General features: G+C 42.9%; 3 protein-coding genes and 2 long non-coding RNA genes across 21 annotated transcripts in view; 2 read left to right on the plus strand and 3 right to left on the minus strand.

The window, feature by feature from the left end:
• The window catches only part of LOC119461333 (vacuolar protein sorting-associated protein 52 homolog), a 16,112-nt gene extending 11,301 nt beyond the window's left edge, over positions 1-4,811 (minus strand). Inside the window, 10 exon segments of the mRNA XM_037722604.2 lie at positions 1,021-1,078; positions 2,566-2,799; positions 3,315-3,465; positions 3,571-3,632; positions 3,729-3,842; positions 3,918-3,985; positions 4,084-4,159; positions 4,251-4,303; positions 4,379-4,454; positions 4,631-4,811. Coding sequence (XP_037578532.1) covers positions 1,021-1,078; positions 2,566-2,799; positions 3,315-3,465; positions 3,571-3,632; positions 3,729-3,842; positions 3,918-3,985; positions 4,084-4,159; positions 4,251-4,303; positions 4,379-4,454; positions 4,631-4,657 — 919 coding nt within the window. The 5' untranslated portion in view covers positions 4,658-4,811.
• A 174-nt stretch (positions 4,812-4,985) lies between these two features.
• LOC119461337 (40S ribosomal protein S18) lies at positions 4,986-7,666 on the plus strand. Of its 2 annotated transcripts, none has more exons than XM_037722611.2 (5): positions 4,986-5,045; positions 5,221-5,319; positions 5,406-5,492; positions 5,582-5,775; positions 7,558-7,666. In XM_037722611.2, exons 1-5 carry the CDS (start codon positions 5,043-5,045, stop codon positions 7,634-7,636), a joined length of 462 nt encoding a protein of 153 aa, XP_037578539.1. In that variant the 5' UTR covers positions 4,986-5,042; the 3' UTR covers positions 7,637-7,666. The 2 variants fall into 2 exon arrangements, with proteins under 2 accessions (XP_037578539.1, XP_049528435.1); XM_049672478.1 differs by lacking the exon at positions 4,986-5,045 and adding an exon at positions 5,108-5,132.
• LOC125947545 (uncharacterized) lies at positions 5,783-7,005 on the plus strand. The gene is made up of 2 exons (XR_007468369.1): positions 5,783-5,941; positions 6,040-7,005. It is a non-coding gene; the product is annotated as an uncharacterized LOC125947545 (long non-coding RNA).
• A 3,178-nt stretch (positions 7,667-10,844) lies between the features above and the next one.
• LOC119461340 (E3 ubiquitin-protein ligase UBR5) overlaps positions 10,845-18,934 on the minus strand; it is a 135,201-nt gene continuing 127,111 nt past the window's right edge. For all 16 annotated transcript variants that reach the window (XM_049672497.1, XM_049672494.1, XM_049672489.1 and 13 more), the window contains 4 exons: positions 17,642-17,767; positions 17,286-17,430; positions 17,057-17,142; positions 10,845-11,175 (listed from right to left, as the gene is read on the minus strand). In XM_049672497.1, the coding sequence (XP_049528454.1) occupies positions 10,963-11,175; positions 17,057-17,142; positions 17,286-17,430; positions 17,642-17,767 (570 nt within the window). In that variant the 3' untranslated portion in view covers positions 10,845-10,962. The remainder of the gene's footprint in view (positions 11,176-17,056; positions 17,143-17,285; positions 17,431-17,641; positions 17,768-18,934) is intronic.
• Positions 11,548-17,047, minus strand: LOC125947546 (uncharacterized). The gene is made up of 2 exons (XR_007468370.1): positions 16,570-17,047; positions 11,548-15,386 (listed from the first exon to the last, which is right to left on the minus strand). It is a non-coding gene; the product is annotated as an uncharacterized LOC125947546 (long non-coding RNA).

The raw sequence follows: 18,934 nt of genomic DNA on the forward strand, positions 1-18,934 counted from the left end.
AAGCAATTATACACCCACACTGCTCTTTCTGTTTTCCTTGTCCGTAATGTGCTATGTAATCTGTATTAATCGCAAAACAGGCCAAATAACAATGTGTTCCCACACTTCGCTTATGACAAAAATAGAATCCAGTTTTATGGTATGGATGACATTAAGTTAAAAAAGATAAGCTTCCTCTAGAATTCTTGATCACACGTTAGTGCTCTATGACTGTTACAGGTGCTGAAGAAACACATGGTTCTTTTCTTTCTTCTTTCTGAGGTTTTATGTGCCAAAACCAGTTCTGATTATGAGGCACGCCGTAGTGGAGGGCTCCAGATTAATTTTGACCACCTGGGATTCTTTAACGTGTGCTACAACGCAAGCACACGGGTGTTTTTACATTTCACCTCCATCGAAATACGGCCACCGCGGCCGGGATTCGATCCCGCTACCTCGTGCTCAGCAGCGCAACGCCTTAGCTGACTGAGCCACCCCGGCGGGTAGAAACACATGGTCAACATACAGGCAGATACCCAAAGCAACTATATAGGATGTGTCAAATACTTCGACAGTTGATAGAACCAATGCAACTACTGGTGTGAAATTGCATCAAGCCCCATTTATCATTTACAAACTAAACAATGACCAACTACGCAGATTTATTAGGAAATAAGCCCACATTTTGGAGTCAATCCTTCATCAGGGGTTGCTTCAGGAAGCTGCAGCAGCTTTTTATATATCTGGCTTGAGCCCCTGGTGGTGGCTCCGTCAGAAGGCGACCCATCATGTAGGTTGGGGGCAGCGCTCCTCACGAGCAGTTCACTGTAGGGCCTATGCTGGGTCACCTCTCTAGAGAACCACTGCAAGGGCCAACAGTGGTTCCCTTGAGAGTCGACCCTGCATAGAAAATGGCATGTACCGGTTAGTCATTCTCAAAAAATCTCCTTGCAAAAAAAAAAAAGAAAGACAGAAAGAGAAAAAAGGAAATAGAAGAAAAACATCCCAGAAGCACAAATTAAAGCTTCCATGAAAGGATATTCCTTTTTGTAGTATCTTCCACACCCATCAAGTCATCCTTTTCAGGAACTTCTTCATACTGAAAAGTTCAAATATTAAAAAATCCGATTCTCATTTAAGAACCTAATTCATAAGCACAGCGAATGTAACGCAAGCGAATTCAGTTTTAGATAACCTGTCGCATAGCAGCACATCAAGCGTAGTTAAGAGGAATATAGACAATTATTGAAACAAAAGTTAAATCATCACAAGATGTCGCCTCAGCACTACTCCATCCAATAGACCCTTTTCCTAATTTGCTGGGGCTTGACTTTTGCACATGGTTTCATCATAAGATCTATGTCTACATTTTTCATCTCATAGAACAAGAAATGTGTGTGTGTCCCCATTTTCTCCCGTTCTGTGCACTGTTTTTGATTTTGAAAATATGTACAAACTAGCACAACAGCAAACTCACCTAAAGTTAACTGAGCTTGTACCTCCCGATTGAAGAAATAACTATGCTGCCATTAGCTTGGCAATCTGTCTCGTGGGAAAACTAGCCATATGATTATGAAAAGTCCATTGCACCGACGTCTGGCACTTAAGTAAACACTTCTACAATGGCACATCTCTGCTATGCTTAATGAACTCATACAGGTGCCAGCTACTAATCACAGTTATAAAATACGTGACTTTATTGTAGCCGTTGTGAGAAGACCAAGCTGCGGATCCAGCAAGTGGTGCGACTTCCATTTCTTCAACCCACTAGTCCTAGCTCACAGAACCGACAGGTCAGTTTGAAAAGACGACGAAAGGCGCGCCACCAGAGGTTTCAGGATAAATCCCTTCAACACCGTTCAACTTGGTCAGTAAGCGATTTGTAACACATTTTGAAGCTTGATACAATGAACATGCATTTCATTCAGTCTCTTGAACAAAATGAATTCCAGCACAATAGTGGACTGGAACCAGTTAAAAAATAATGTCGTCCCTGCACCAACATTATCTTCTTTCTTATCATGTTTACAGTGACATTATTTTCTTTCTATCATGTTTGCAGTGACAGTGTTTTACTTCTTTAGTGTAATCTTGTGTGTGCCCAACTTGCATGCTTTGCATCTATTAAAATAGCCATATTAACCTGTGCATTTTCTGTACACACCATTATATTAATTATGCTTGTAGTACCACCTTGCTGAAATCACTGCATGGTGATTGCAGTATTTCTTAAATAAAAAATATAGAGCATGTCCTTTGCTGTGTGGTTTAGAAGATCTGCTGTTTGTTCCTTTCGCTTTCCGTTTATGTTTAAGACTTTGTTTTTCTGGTGATAAGTCTTTTTTCTTTCGTTTTTCAACTGCTATCAACATATAATGTATTATATGTCGATAGATGGATATGTTGTATTATATGTTGATAGATAGTGTATATGTCCACTTCCCTTCCTGCATGGACTAAATTGTCTTGCAGTATTTTGAAATAAATGAACAAATAAAGAGATCAAAACATTTGTAAAATCCTAGAATGAGTTCAAATTCTTAAACTTTACGGAAAATTTAGGTGAGTTGGCACAAGTGCACTTACCTGAAGTTTCATCAGCCGGTTTGTGTACGTTTTGAAGTAGGAGAATAGAATTTTGCCCATTGTATCTACATACTCGTCTCGAATCTCTCGAGCCACTTCCCTCTCGTGTGTCATGAGGAACTGGTAGAAGAACTTGTGCTTCAGCATGGCATTCTGTGGCACCTGGTAGTTTGTCATGGGCTTGCGAAACAAGTACACCTTCTGCAGCAAGTACTCCCGAATCTTTCCAATGGCCTGGGAAAAAACAGAAATACACTTGCGTTCAGCAAATGACAATGCGTGGTGAGCTATGCTAATATCCTTTCAACTGAGCTAGGCTAATACCCTTTCTCTCCTATGGCAATAACTGAGCCATTCTGGACCAAGTAAACCTCCGAACCAGAACAGTTGAAACACTTGGCAGTCCTACAACCATTAAGATGGTGTAGTATAAATTATTAAGCCACCACGCAGCTCATCTTCAGTGATAACAGCACAAACTGCTAGTCATTGGTGGATCCAAAGGGGAAGCCCTGGTAGCGCAGACCCCTCTTGGGAATGCCCCAATGCTTTAGTACTGACAGTACTAAGTATACTGAGTGCTTAGATTTAGGCATGCATTGAAGAACTTTGGGTAGTTAAAATTCAGGTCCTATTATCCCTAATGGCGTACTGCATTAACCTTCAGACATAAAGCTTTGTGAACTATAATTGTTTTTATCGTGCTTCAGCAATGCAGTTAAGGCTACATGCAATGGCATGCTGCCTACCTTCAGCTTAAGCTTCTCGAGTATGTCCCTGACGTCTTGACATGACCTGGAGTCCTTGAAGGACTGCTCCTTGACAAAGGAGATTTTGTGATCCAGAACATAGAGCTGTTCCAGAAACTCTTTTTCCGTAACAGGTGTCTCGAGGATGTTCCTGTAGAGAATAAAGTGAGCGGCGTTAGTAGGTCACAATCGTGTGAGCATGAGTATGGCAAATGAGAAAGGCTGTGATTTGTGGGGATTAATGAACAGAACTCACAGTATCATGCTTTCAGGCACGATGATGTCATCAACAAACTGACTCAGTTCACCTCGAACAGCCTGCAAACATTAGCAAATTTCACATGCGTTCTTGTTTTAATGAGAAGCCGTCAGTTGAAGAAACACTTTAGCATGCCCATTTCATTGCACATTTACCTGTCTGTTCTTCAGACGAAGGTTCATTGACACTGACTGTTGCTGAAGTGTCAGGATTTCATGACTTATGCTGCCCAAATCCTCCTGGAACGTCTTCAACATGTTCTCCATTCGCTGCATGTGAAAAGATTAGATAAGCGACTCGAAAATACTACTGTGCTCATAGGTCCACGCAAGAGATAGTCGAACCTCGAGTATTTGATCACAGGCTGCTATTTGGTTGTGAAGACTTGCAATGTTGACACTCTCCTTGATATCTGTAAGACTAAGTCAAGGGCATGTACATTCAGTTGCCAAATGTGCACACCGACCCTTACAACATTGTTTCCTCATTGGGCGAGACGGAAAAGGATACAGTCTTGGATGGAAGCATTCTCAACTTCTTTGAGGTCTTTTTCAACCTGAAGCGAGTACTGCCTCAGGTCCATGCCCTGTGTTGTTAAAGGCGAGCGAAACATTTTAGCCAAACGTCGGTCAGTGCGGTCTAATCACGCTGCCTGCGCGTCAGTAAAAGGAACGTACCGATTGCAATGCTTCTTGGATAAATTCATCTTCAAGGTTTTCTTGTATGTGCACTGATAAAGGCGACAGTACGACGTTAGAAGGCAAAAGCACTGAAACAAAATTACGCTGTTAAAACTTTTGTTTACCATCGACTTCGTCAAATGCTGGGTCGTCCAGCTCGAAGGGATTCTCCAATACGTGACCGGCGTCACCATTTCCTTCCTGCAAAGACGTAGAAAACAAGGACTTGCAGGCGGTGCGACGTGCCAATAAATTAAAGTTCCCACAGACCATTAAATTAAACGAGTATGTGTTTATGAGTACACGTGAAACTGTCACTTAAATGTGATGTGAAACCGTCCAGGCAGTCGCCGCATACACAGAAGGCGTGAGATTACCTCAACAGGCTGTTTTAAGGCATCCATTGCGCCTTTATAAGTTTTTTCGTTAATCAAGAGTTAACGTTTTAGTCATAAAAATGCGCGACTTCGGGCGCTCATCGCTAAATTTGTAGGTAGGTACTACAGCCTACAAACACAGCAGCAGCCAGAAAGCCAGCAGCAGCTGAGAGCGGCTGAATCAGCATATCGTTTTCGTAACGCTTTCAAAGATACCAAAATTATTACATAAACGAGTGTAATTCTGGATAGGCGGCAGGATTTTACTATAAATGTATTTGTATTTATATAGTTTATGCAATAAAGTTAAATTATTTTTAACTTGCTGCGACCTCGGAGCCTGCTGCGCTGCTGCTACGGTAGCTGCGGTGCGGCTTATGTCTACCTCTTTTCAGTCGGAATCGGCTACAAGATGGTAGGTCAATTTCACGATTCCTTTTACAATCGACTTTAATCGGCGGAAATCTCGATATATTTTGTTTAATGCGAAAGTCAGATAATGGTATATATAATTTGTAACATATTTCGACCTGTTTTGTTTCATTTGGGTTTGTCCGCGCACTCTCATTATACCATGTTCTCCGTTGCAGTCTCTTGTGATTCCTGACAAGTTTCAACACATTCTTCGTGTTTTGAACACGAACATCGATGGAAGGCGTAAGGTGATGTTCGCCCTCACCGCCATCAAGGTATTGTCTTATTTGTGTCGTAGCTAATAGCTTTAAAAATCTTCTGTCGTTCGCGGTGTCCGTCACTGAATCGCTGTTGCGTGCAGGGTGTCGGTCGCCGGTTCTCCAACATGGTGTGCAAGAAGGCCGATGTGGACCTGAACAAGCGTGCCGGAGAGCTTAGCGACGAGGAGGTAAGCATTTTGCCGAAGAACAAAGCACGTTTTGTTATACGCGTTTTGGTGTGGCATTGATCTTATGCGTCGTTTCTTTTTCTGCGCAGGTGGAGAAGCTCATCACCATCATGTCGAACCCCCGGCAGTACAAGATCCCCGACTGGTTCCTCAACAGGCAGAAGGATATCAAGGACGGCAAGTACAGTCAAGTTACGTCCAACGCCCTCGAGAACAAGCTCCGTGAGGACCTTGAGAGGCTGAAGAAGATCCGTGCCCATCGCGGTCTTCGACACTTCTGGGGGTGCGTATTGCACGCTTGATTTGTGCCTCGAGCGTGTCTGGTTGTATTAGCGCTTGGTAAAAAAGCAATGCCGTCATGTCATGACCAAGATGTCTGCAACGCGAAGAGACGAGCGGTTGTTTTAGTGCACAACTATGGTTGTTTATAGAAGAGTGGCCCATTGAAGGTTGGGATATGGTAGGTGGTTGGCTCTTTGTTAAATAACATTCGCTCCATTATTTGTCATTTCAATACTGTCCCCCCCTTATGTAATGCCCTGTTAAGGGTCCTTAAGGGTTAATAAATGATGATGAATAGCCATTTGTTTACAGAAAATTAGCTAGGTGGAGGAAGGTTAACCCCTTAAGTTTAGGCACTAATTGTTTGGTTCCGTTGAAAATGTTCCACCACATTTCTTGCATCAGAAGCGTAAAAAAGTATACAACTGCAGAATATATTACGAGTTTTCGATTCTCCAGTGTGCATTTCAGTGAATTTGGCAGTGTAGTCTCCGTACAAGCTTCTACAGAAACGCAAGATATGGTGAACCTGCTAAATGACAAACACTGACAGCAAACACCCAGCATTAAGCGAGATCACGTTGCACTTATTATTCAAACTTTCAGCACAGGTCCAATCAGGAGTGTTTCAGGATGTATGCAACATGTTCTAAATATTTTCATATGTGCTTTTGAATCACTCATCTTGGTGCAGAGCCTGAGGGGGTGTAAATCTAGGGAAAAATTGTCTACTTAGGAAGGGGGGTAGAGCATAAAGCTACAAAGAAAGCCCATACAGGTTCTGAGAAAAAGCTTTGTACTTGAAAAATACATCCTGGTCTGGACATTGAACCTGGCACCATTGCTTCACCGGGCAAATTGCTCTGCCATCCGAGTTACCCTAATGTGCGATTTTTGTGTAGCTGAAGTGGAAAGGGGCATCTTGAATTAAAGCATGCTTCAATGCTGTGGTTATGGCCCCACTTGGATGACCAGAAAGTGTGTTGCCATATTACGTTGTTACTGCAGTCAAAGTACATTTCCCAATCAGCAGCCACTAACCCAAAGTTTTCTAAGAAACTTGAGGCAATAAAAATAAAGTCCTTACTTTAAAAGTATGCAGGCTGGTATTCAACATTATTTCCACCTTTTCCATTTTTGAGAGAGCATGATGCATTTAACTATACTGTAGTTCTGGTTAGTTAATGCAAACAAAGGTTTGACACTGACAGTGTTGCTGTCTTCAAAACAACCGGTTTATACACAAGCCCGGGCACAAAAAATGTCATTGGTTATCTAATGCGTTCACCAAAACTCATTCGACTAAGAAATGCTTACTCTCGATGCCGTATCTTGCACAGTGCTGTATAATTTAAGTATGTGAAACAGCCTCTTCCACAAACGCATTGGAACGGCTTTGACAGGGCAGGTGCCATTTTGCATATTTGACATGCAATGACAGAAATTGACATAGGGTTGCAACGCTGTAAAAGACAGAAACAAGCTCCAGCTAATGGTACCATAGTGCTTGTATTTACATTTCACTAACCATGAAGGCGGAATAAACTTGTATGCGAATATTTTTTATTTAGTACCGTCACATTGCTAATTTCATCAACATTGTGTCAAATGTCATTAAATTTGATGCGTGGCAGCTCTGCCAAAAAAAAAAAAAATAGGGATCATTCTTGTGCTCATGTGGCATAGGTATTATTCCACATGCTAATTTTTTGTGGCTGTAATATAGAATGGGATTCTAAGTCTGATCAAATTTTTTTTACTTTTGTTTTTTACCTCTGTGCAGCCTGCGTGTGAGAGGCCAGCACACAAAGACCACTGGCAGGAGGGGAAGGACTGTTGGTGTGTCCAAGAAGAAGAACTAGGCTGTTGCCAAATAAAACATTCACAGAAAATTTTGGTGTTTGTAGCCTATGCATGGGTCCTCTTCAACCTATTTCAAAGAATTGCTGCAGATTCTGTTTGGACAACCCACCCAACAGCACCACCTGATGCCAGAATACCGATAGGCTTAAAATAAAGGATTGCTTTGAACATTGCATCTGTCAAAACCGGTTCAGATTGGTAGAATAGTCCTTCAAAAGTTATTCTTTGTTAGAAATGGTTGCTCATTAGAGAATGTGAGCCAAATTTCTAAATATTGTACTCGTAATGCTGGTGTGACATTGCAGTGTTTGAGCATTGAACTGATTGTCAAAATCTACAACAGGAACAGGTAGGCCTTATACATTTTGAGGGGAGAACATCTGAAACGGCAACAAGGTCACTGGCAGTGAAGTACTGGCATGTCGGAAATGGGACAAAAATTGAAAGGCGATGCCATCTGACGTTGCAGCACCTATACTTGTAGCAAGGCATGTATGGGCCAAGGCTAGGTTACACTATTGCTACAGGCTTGCTTGTGTCTGCTCTAATGGCAGAATAAGGCCAATTAACAGACAGTGAAATACACAATGGCATATATGTACGGTCGTTTCAGAGTGGTCTAGGCCACTCTTGCAAGCAGCAGTCTTCGACTAGTCGAAAGAGAGTGCGCACCTCGCATGGTCCTTTTGATCGCTCTGCTCCCCTGTCGAGTGCTCCAAGCCCTGTCATCGGAGTAGTTGAGATTAAGAGCATTTCTTGCCACGTCATGACAACACAGCATCACCTCTGTTGGCGACGGTCTACTGCAACCTGGGTCACTGCTTTATTGGCACCTCAACGAATGCTTGTCCCATTGGCGCATGTGCCGTTTTTCCAGGGAGCTTTGGCTAGGTGAAATTGCAGTTGCTGTACTTAATTGGTTTCACTTCAGCCAATTTCTGAGACCAAGTCATGTCTGGCTTACTACGTGCTTGTCCTCAGAGATCAAGGAACACTAGATCCGCCAGAGTCCAATTCAGAGGATGAAGGCGACCAGATATTGGTAAGCTTGGCCTTTTGAGATTTAACTATACTAGTCTCAAAATAGAGAGTAGAAAGTACTTAGTATCAAACTGCCAGACAAGCCCGATATAGTGTTTCTAAGAAACTGAATGATGAACACTTTATTGTGTGTGTGTCTGTGCAAAGTGAAAACTGCTCTTGCACTTCAATATCCTTCCCAAGTGCAGGGTAGCCAACTGGGCTCAGCCTGGTTAACCTCCCTGCCTTTCCCCTGTGACCTCTCTCTCCGAAGGAAATATTTTCTTGCAAAAATTCTATGAAACAGTGACAGCTATGACACCTAAATAGTATATTGTCAACTTCATTTTGAAGTGGCACGAATGTGCTCCAGAAGCCAAGGATGTCCTCTAATACTATGTTGCGCTTTACTAATAATCAGCCATATAGATTGTTCCTTAAATTATCTGAAATTGCATTTGTTCATGCAACAATGAATGATTCTGATGAAAACTATTCAATAATGCTCAGGTTTTGAAAAAATCCAAGCACTAATTGAAAAGTAGTTTATGCTGAAAGAGGCCCCACAAATAGAGAAAGTTAATGCTCATCTCTAAACACTGGCAGTTCAATATTCAATATTTCAAGGATGATTTCAATATGAATTTGATGTGAGAATTTACTATTCAATGTTGAATATTCATTTCTGTACAAATATAAGAGGTGGCAACACCTATTGGAGTCTACAAAGAGAATGATTCCGAATGGTTCTGCAACAGCTAGGGAAGCTGCAGTTGCTGTGCAAATAAGTTTTACTCGATAATCACCAGTGTGATTATCACTATAGCGATGAGTCTCCTTTAGGCCACTTACAAATTTGTTCTCAATTTAGCCGTATCAATTTATAATTTGGAAAGTCTTTGAATCTCTATAAAACAATGTGTGGTGCTGTATAACATTTTACTCTAACAAACCCAGCACTCTATGTGCATCTGTCAACAAGCTGTTCCTATGTTCCATTACTGTCATTGTGATGGTGTGCCAGATACGATCTCCTTTGCTATTTCTCCTCAGTTGACCGGACATTCAGTTCTGAACAGTGCAGCATGTATTGGATTATGTAAATAAGCAGTCTTCTTTTTTACAAAAGAACCTCCACATGAACTTTACTTTAGAAATGAGAAAATATTTAGTATTTGATTCCATATTTGAAATTGTTTTCTCAAATATTCATATTCAATTCAATTAGAAAATGTCGCTATTCAAACACCCCTCTCGTAAAAATATCTGTAGAGCTGATCAATCGATGTTGCAGCTCATCAGTTCTAAGCAAGTGCTTTTCAAACTTAATGTGGCATCATTAGCCTTTTGATTATGCATATTTTCTGTCTAGCTGACAAGAGTGAGCATTTTATTATTATTCCAGAGTTGTACTGTTACAATCCAAGTTAATACTGACGATAGTTATGCATCGTCATGTATAATATGTTCCCATGTAACAGTCACACTACTGTTTCTCAGTCTCAAATTTCTTCGATGCAGCCCCTACAAAGCGTGGAAAGCAGCGTGCTCTCTAACACTGCTACACATGCTGTACAAACACACACAGGACAGTGGGAAAGCATGATGAGACAATCCACAGCGTTCTTGGATACGAGTGTCACTAAAGTTCACAAGCTTACCTTTGATAGCCTATTAACAATAAAAGATAAAGCAAACTAAGAGGAGCCAATTGCGCTATGTGACAAGTCTCCATGCACCACGCCAATGCCGATCATGATAAAACAGCACATGCTGCATTGTGAGCGACAGTACAATCACAGCATGACTGGTTGACAAGATGTGCTTAGCGTTAAATGAGGTGTGGCCCACACTTTTCTAGTATTATGTACCCAATATGGGGGTGTGGCCTTTTTGCAAGGAAGTATTGTACAGTATCTTATTTAAAGAGCTAAATATCCCTGAGCAACACCATATTGTGTGGCTTACTGGTGAGCAGCATAACACTGGGCCACCACAGCAGCTAAGTATTTCGTACGTAATCTGTGAGGACATTTGATGGCTTCATGATGAGCTCGTGATTATTTTGTGTGAACCTTGACAAAACCCTACATCTGTGCAATGTTAACACCCAATGGCCTACTAGTACAGTGCTCTGAGGCAGCCCACGACAGCTATCGCAGTAAAAAGCCACACCAAAATCCACTGTTCCTGTTTGGTCAGAAGAGCTGTTGCTCCCTGGTGTTTTATTTATTTGTTATGTGGTGGCGCTATAAACAAGGGTACGCTGGGTGGCAATGGTGGTGGAGGAGGTCAGACTGTCCCTTCAGACAAATCCAAAGTTCTTGGTGCGTATGGCCATCTGGATCTTGGCTCGTAGCACAGCCTTGGATGAGTAGAGTGGTAGGTATAGTCTGGAAATGCACGTGTTGGCCGTTGGCAAGTGGTGGTCATCTGGCGGCCTGATGGTGATGCTTGGCATGGGCTGAAAGCCTTCTTCGCTGGCTGGCAGTGCTGGGCTGCCTGTCCAGAAGTACACCTGAGGGGCAGAGAGAGTGAAGTTGCATCACGTACCTGCTCGAAACAAGTTAACAGTAATGATTAACCCTTTATGGACAAATGGTGCATACACGCCAACACACCAGAAAAAAAAAAAAAAAATGTTTTTCTTGCAGTCTGTTTTGAGTACAGAGTTTCTGACTATTATATGCTTGGCCAATATTGAATGACAGGCAGCAAGCTTCATTTGGTGGATTAAAGCAAAAATGGAAGGAAGTTTAGTACGCGAGACCAATGCAAGATCTCCAGCTGTCTGTACAAGTTCAGCGCGTAGCCATAAGTGGCTTGGGATGAAGCCCACTTATACTTTTCTGCCTAGTGTTACCCATGCATTGATGAAATATCTTTTTGCAAAATATCTTCTCTTTCGTTGAAAATTCTTATTCTTGGTGCAATTTGCACATTTCGATAAAAAGTAAATATTTCCTCGAGGTTGGAGACAATATTCCGATGCAAGATATTTGTTTCAGCAACGATTTGTTTCAGCTTTCTTTATTAACGGTTTTCTTAAATCTAACCATCTAATCTGCTACATCCAGACCGTCGAAGCCAAAGAATACTGAAATTCAGTGAAAATACTAAAAATTGTATTCTATGCAGGATGTACACTGTTTATTAAAAACCAACAATGTGATGACTTTGTAGAAGACACTGTGAAAAGGCAGGCTGCTCTATATTTGCAGCAAGAATAATTTGTGTGAGAAACATATATATATTTAAAATATTCAGCATAAATTTCACCTGCCATTTTACTTGTGATGCTACTACGGCCAGTAGGCCCAAGTAACTGAGTGGGTCTGAAAAGTCAGGCTTTGAAAATTGCTCTGAAATACAGCCCATGCCAACACCCATGAAAACGAATCCAAATGCAACATACTTTCGGATATAACAGAACATTCTTTTCACTTAGTTTGGTCTGCCTATATTATCAATGCAACAAATTCCATTGGCGTGTGTAGACCGGAAGTGCACGGATGGAATGCTGTTCTATCTTTTATAGTCTTTTTGAGAATGCAGACATGTGTATTTTTCATTTATTTAACTAAAAATTAGCAATTACATTGTTACTGAGAATGTTCCCGTGATCGCAAAATCTGCCAATAACTGTCAGTGGGCTTGGCTGCTTGCGACATAGCTTCATGATGAAATTGCGAAGGAGAGAGCAAGCAATTTCTCACTGTTTTAGACACGACACTGTAAATTCACTTCTGCATGCAGTGCAATAATATTTGGCTCACATTTTCATAACAGCTTCGTCTATATATCAGCAATGTTTTCTTATTATGGTAAAAAAATGTTTCAGGACCTCTTCAAGATCAGTTTTGCCCTTACTAGGACTCGAATGAAACTTAGTAAAATTATTGGCATCAATATTACAATTGTAGGCAACTTCTATAAACCGGGTATTTTGCGATATCGTAAAAGTTTGCAGATATGTGTACCTATAAATTTAAAAGTCATAAGAGAACATTTCTAAAACGGTGCCGAACTACATTTCAAGGAATTGAAAACAGGCTAGGAAAGTCTTGCTTACACCTAATGGGCCATTTGCAAAAATATTGTGCGCATGCACGACGAAGGTATTTTTCAAGCAAAAGTGCCATTCTGGGGACGTTTCGCCATTGTCTAAGAAATGGAATGAGTCGCCATAGATTGGCGCCAACGCTTTGTTTCTACATTGAGACAGCATAAACGACTGACCAGGGGTGATGAGCGCATGTTCAAGGCCATTTCACATGATGCATTTTCATCGCACCGGAAGCGCAACTTCTGTCGAAAATCACAGACGCAGTGCTGACTCTGCGATTTTCGGCTGAGATCAACTGGTTGGTCGCAGCGTCACAGCGACTGCTGCGATTTTCTGTCGAAATTGCGCCGAGAGCTATTTCGCGGTCTGTTTTGGAAAATGGCGTCTCACTCAACAATGCAATGTGCGGGGAGGTGGATTGCTGAATCCGGGACGCACGTGAAGAGAGAGTAAAAAACTTGTGCCGCAGATTCCATTCTCCAATTTTTATGTGTTCATTGATGCGCTACGTAGCAAACGAAGTTCAGTTCATTTTCACCTTTGCTTCGTATACTGTAGACACACCTATGCGAGTTCCCAATATACTACGAGGTGTTCGATCCCCACGAGACAACATAGCCTTTTGAGGTCGTCACAATTTTAATTTGTTGAGTAGCATACAAAAATTGCGGTTACGGAGCAGTTTAAATAATTGCAACCTCTGCAAGGGCAAATGAGCCGGCAGCAAAGAACCCGAAGTTTCAACCTTGTGCTGAACGCGCGACCATTAGATGCATTCTTTTCCTGTCGGTTTTCCACACGCATAAACTTTCCGATGCACCTTGAAAGGTTATCTTTCCTCACTTGCTTATTAAATTTGACATGCCAAGCGCGCAGGCTATCGTAATAAATTTTCTACGACCACATATTTAACTCCGTGGCTTGAATAAGCAGAGTCGATTTGTTTTCGAATACCCCATGCATGTTAAGTTGTATCTTCTCTGATGGAGAATATTTTTTCCTAGCAGAAACCAATAAACCTTGAATATATTGCAGACTTTTTATCCTATTCAGGCAGACCGACACATACAAATCAAATGAGACGACACACAGCGCTGAACAACCAGCTGCGAACAGCTGTTTCCGTACATCATGCATACGAACCGCCGTTGCGCACTCCAAAATAAACTTAAACTTCAAACGTTTTTAAATTACAAAACAAGCATTAGTTGGTCCTAATAAAGAGATGTCAATTATCTTATAATGCACACGTCTTTTTCATTACATTAAAATAATTATGCAGCGTGTGCGACAAAATCTGGTAGCAAGCAGCCCTGGGAGTCGCATCAGTCGCATTGTTGAAATCGCAATCATGTGAATTGAGCCCTCATAAATCGTGCGACCGCACCGATTTTTTTCGCTCCAGTCGCAGCATGTGAAACAGCCTTAAGGCGGAACAATTGTCAGCTATGTATGCCAGCTGCAACACCACCACCGCATGTTCTAGGCCGTTATCCCTATCTCAATAAACGCAAGTGACTCAGTCCAATTCAGCCGGCTAAGAAGCAGTCAAATATCACCGATAGTGATTGCAGGGATATGCCATATGCCTCGTTTTCCAACCAGATTTTGTAGTTCGGCCTCTGCTTGGAAGAGGGCACGCACTGTTTTGCAAGTTGTCTATTATCGCCCCTATATACATAAGCTTTTCTCGAATGCCACGAAATTTGCATGATGATGATTGCATGACATACGTACAAAGGACAGATTTTCGTTGGAATTCAGCAGAGAACACTTTCGTGTTAAAGAGATAGCAACATGGCCTGTGTAGGGGTCTAATTTTTGTCATCACGCTTATGCATCAATACTTGGGAACTTTAACCCATTTTGATAGGTCGATTTCTAAGTTTTTCTACACCACTATTGTCGTAATGGACGGCAGCAGCAGTGCTGCTTAGCAGATCGAAGGGCAATAATGGTTCAGAGCACCTGGTTTATTATTATATAAGTTATAGTGCAGCTCTTAGGCGCCCATTCCTGCAGTGAGAGTCGTCGTCGGCGTAACCAAGCGAACGAGCACACTGAAAGATGAAAGCAAACGCAGATCCAAGCGGGGGATGAAAGACACGAGGAGGAAAGCGGAGAGGAGGGTGCAGTGACCATGGCTACGAGGTGGCGCCAGAGTAGCACGCATAGTCTGCTAGATTTGTTGGCAGTGGCTGCTGCTGTGAATTGCGTCCACGTGTCACCCACGTGCTGGCTCTTGTTATCTCCAGATTAGCGAGGCAGTCGCACCACACTTCACTACGCTTGCAACTGTGCCGCATGAGACAGATTGTCTTCGCCAGCCAATATATTGCGAAATAAAACCACGCATACAGCTGCGCTCAAATTTCGCATTAGTATCGTAATCATCGGTGAAATTTTTTAGATTTTGTTCACCTCCCCCCTTGAGCCTTCTTGGTGAATCGGCATTCGCATATGCTTTAAATGCATATTTAAAGGTTCTGAATATAAGCAGGGTTAAAATCTGCTCTCAAAATCTACAATACATCTACCTGGGCATTTCTCTTACGGTTGTTTTGCCCACTCTCTTAACAGTGGAAAAGCAGCAAGGATGCTGGCCTCACGGTGCTCATAGCCAGTCCATAATGGCTACAAATGACTTAGCTAACATGCTGCAGCTAATATATACAGTCGACGTCCGATTTCCCGGACGCCCAAAATTCCGGACATGCCTGATTTCCCGGACTCATCTGTGGCACCGTCAAGTTCCCCATAGAGTCAATGTATTAAAAAGTCTGAAATTCCGGATGCTTATAGCCTTCGCCATCCGATTTCCCGGACTTTTTACTGTTAACCGCCAACCCAAAGTCACCACCGCCGCCGCCATTTTGGTTGTTTTCTTATTCTCGAACCCACCATACTCGCATTGCAGGTGTGGCCAGCAGCACCGCCGCACCGTGCCGCGGCTGCTGTAACCTCGAAACCGCACGTGTCAATCCGTTGCCAGCCGTAGCTAAGCCAAGCCAAACCTCACTGTGTTCGTTCACGTGTTGTTTTGTCAGCTCTGCCAGCTCTGCGGTCGTGTCTGCGGTTGATCGTTTGCTGCTGCGCGCTATCTTCAGTGATCACGTTTCCCGACCTTCAGCATCCACCGAGTTCCTAGCTGTTTCGTGCTGCGCTTTTCGTCGAGCGGATTCGCCGTTTACAACGATGGCACTGACTGCTCCTTCGTCTTCGTCCGCGCCTTTGAACGAACTGACGAAGTGACGAACTGCCATCCGCGGACGTTGCCTTCGACGATCTGCGCGCTGCCGGCGTGTCGATTCCAGCCGGGATAACCTTTGAGGGCTTCGCCGACGCTGACAAATACCTCGAGCTATGTGCGGAGTTGACCGATGACGAAATCATTCGTCAAGTTACGGAGGATTCCGACGACCCTGACACCGAGAACGAAGAGCCAGCTCCTACACAGCCAACGAGCTCGGAGTTGACGCGAGCACTGATGACACTGTCATCGGTGTACAGCGGCAACATGACGTTGACTGAAATTGAGGCAGACATGATCGCGGGCAAGCGGACCGTGCAAAAGAAAATAAGCGACTTCTTTGCGCCCAAGTGCTGACCTATGAGGTAGCGCCGGCCACGTCGTATTTTTTTTTTTTTTTTATAAACGGCTCTTTTCATAGCCACCTAAACGATGCATTGGCTGAATAGCAATGAGAATCTTGTACTCCGGCCGTGACCCTCTCCGTCAGCGAAAAATACCTACCAAAAAGGTGCGTTTTCACGTGCATTCGTTTTTCCGGACTGCCCGATTTTCCGGACGTTTTCGCGGTCCCTTGAGGGTCTGGGAAATCGGACGTCGACTGTAATTGCAGTGCTCACATATGCACCAAAACAAGACCACAGTGTCCACCTGACAGCCCAGATCATGATACAAGTACTACTGCTACGGTAAAAAAATACTTGAGCATGTTCATAACAGCATGAAAATAAACCCAATCTTTTAAAAAATTATAGGGTTTTACGCACCAAAACCACGATCTGATTATAAGGCATGCCATAGTGGGGTACTCCGGAATTTTGGACCACCTGGGGTTCTTTAAAGAGCCCAATCTTTTACCATCAATCAGGTATATGTATTGGGTAAACAGGTTCAGAGGTCAGTCTAGCAGCATAGCTAGGAATGAAGCTAATCACTCAATGAGGGCAAGCCCTCTCGCCAACATTTTTATGTAGTGCACGAGCGTCGGTTGTCGTTAAGGACATTAAAACACACTTGCCTTTACAGAGGTGTGACCAGAAACTTAATCTGTGTTCATAAACAAAGAAAAAGAAAAGTACGAACCAGATCCTGCTTCTCCTGGTTTGGCATTTTCTCCATCATAGACCAGAACCAGCGCTTGAACCTAAAGATTTTGTCACTACTCTCCTCTGCAATAAAAGGGGACATAGCATGTCATCGCAGAACTACTGTACTTACACAAATCCAGCACCCCCCCCCCCCCCCCCCAATTACAATATTAACAAAACAGTCATCAGCCATTACAACATATAAAATGTAGAAGTGCACTTACTGCTCTCATCATTGAATGATGTGTAACTGATGAGTGCCTGTACATTGACTTCGCCGACGCCATTGAGTAACAGTCTGAAGTCTTCTGCTGTGAGACCTTCCAAAGTGTTGTTGGGAAGTACATCATACACTCCCATCCGAATGGCCTGAAACGGAGACAAAAAAAAAAAAAAAAAAAAAAGGTATATGAGGCATCACAATCGCAGAGATTGTCCACTCCAGACTTTATTTCTCTCTCTCGCTCTCTCTGTTGTATATAAGCCTAAAATTGAATAACCATTTGCTGCTTTAGAGGAAGTGCACTGTGAAGTTTGACTTGGCAAAGAGCAGGGAAGAAGAAATGCGTTTCATTCTTACCCCAAGGGCCCTTTCCTGTGACTTTATCATTCTGTACTCAGCATAGCGTCGAACATAGAGGTAGACATTGTTGGCTGTCACTTCCTGTTCCCTGCCTCCTGGGATCAGCTCCACGGTGCCTCCACCCTAGAAGACCACAAGGATGCACAAGACATGCAGTCAGCACAAAGTGTGGCCACTGCCACTACAGACAACGACCGTAACAGCAATTTCACTGCTAATGATGCACACATGGCCATAATGCACTTGTTCTTGCACAGTGCCCGTGGCACTGCATACACTGCCCACTTTCTTTATTAGTTGTAATAATACCAATTACCGTATTTATTCGATTACAAGGCGGTCATTATAAGGCGAGGGTGCAATTGGGGGGACCCAAGAAAAAAGAAACGAGTATGCACACCAATATAAGGCGATACAGAGTAGCCGACGGTTTATCAAGACTCGGTGGGGATCGTCTGAAATACTGAACTTCTAACACAGCCAAAATGCAAAATGGGGACCTTGAAATAGGGGGGGGGGGGGGGGGAGCTTCAACACACGGAGTGCGGGTTATATGCGAATGTTGCCTTTAGGTGTGGCTTCACGGTAGAGCAAATTTCTCCTTTAGTGTGGCTTCACGGCATCACGGCGTGCCCTGCCGCAAAGCGACACTGTAAGGCGAAATTTGCACTGCTGTGAAACTACACCTAAATGCAAAATTCACGTATAATGGGGGGTGACTTAGAGGGTAAAAATTCTGGGAAATAAACCCGCCTTATATTCGAATTAATACGGTGAGTGCAATTCTTTCTTGTCTACGGTGACGTGCAGCCCAGAAATCTGCGCCTTAGTTTAGCACGAATGAAGGCCTATCACCCACCTGCAATAGGTACATTTTAGCCAGTTGATAAGAGCGACAATTTGCAAATTCAGATGAGCTAACACAATGAAACAAAATCAGACTACTATGTTAGTTCCATTTTCTAGCAAAATGAACCAAACCAGTTTTCTTTTTACAACCTGGTCTGTCAAGGTTCGTGCTACGTCAACAAAACGATTAGTGCTGGCAGTCCTTTTACATCAAGATAGAGACAAAAGTTAATAACTCGTGGGTTTTAACAGCCAATGGATGTGCAATGGCCAATGAGTTATGAGGGACGCCATGCTGGATGGCTCTGTATTAACATTGACCATGCACTAGCGCTTCTGCATTCTGGCTACATTAGAATGCAGCAGCAGCAACAGATCTCTGAACTTGATTTTTAAACATCTGGGATAAGCCATTCTTGAGTGACTCGGTATGTGCTGCTA

This window comes from Dermacentor silvarum, chromosome 8 (genome assembly GCF_013339745.2).
Source record: "Dermacentor silvarum isolate Dsil-2018 chromosome 8, BIME_Dsil_1.4, whole genome shotgun sequence".
Classification (NCBI taxonomy): Eukaryota; Metazoa; Arthropoda; class Arachnida; order Ixodida; family Ixodidae; genus Dermacentor; species Dermacentor silvarum.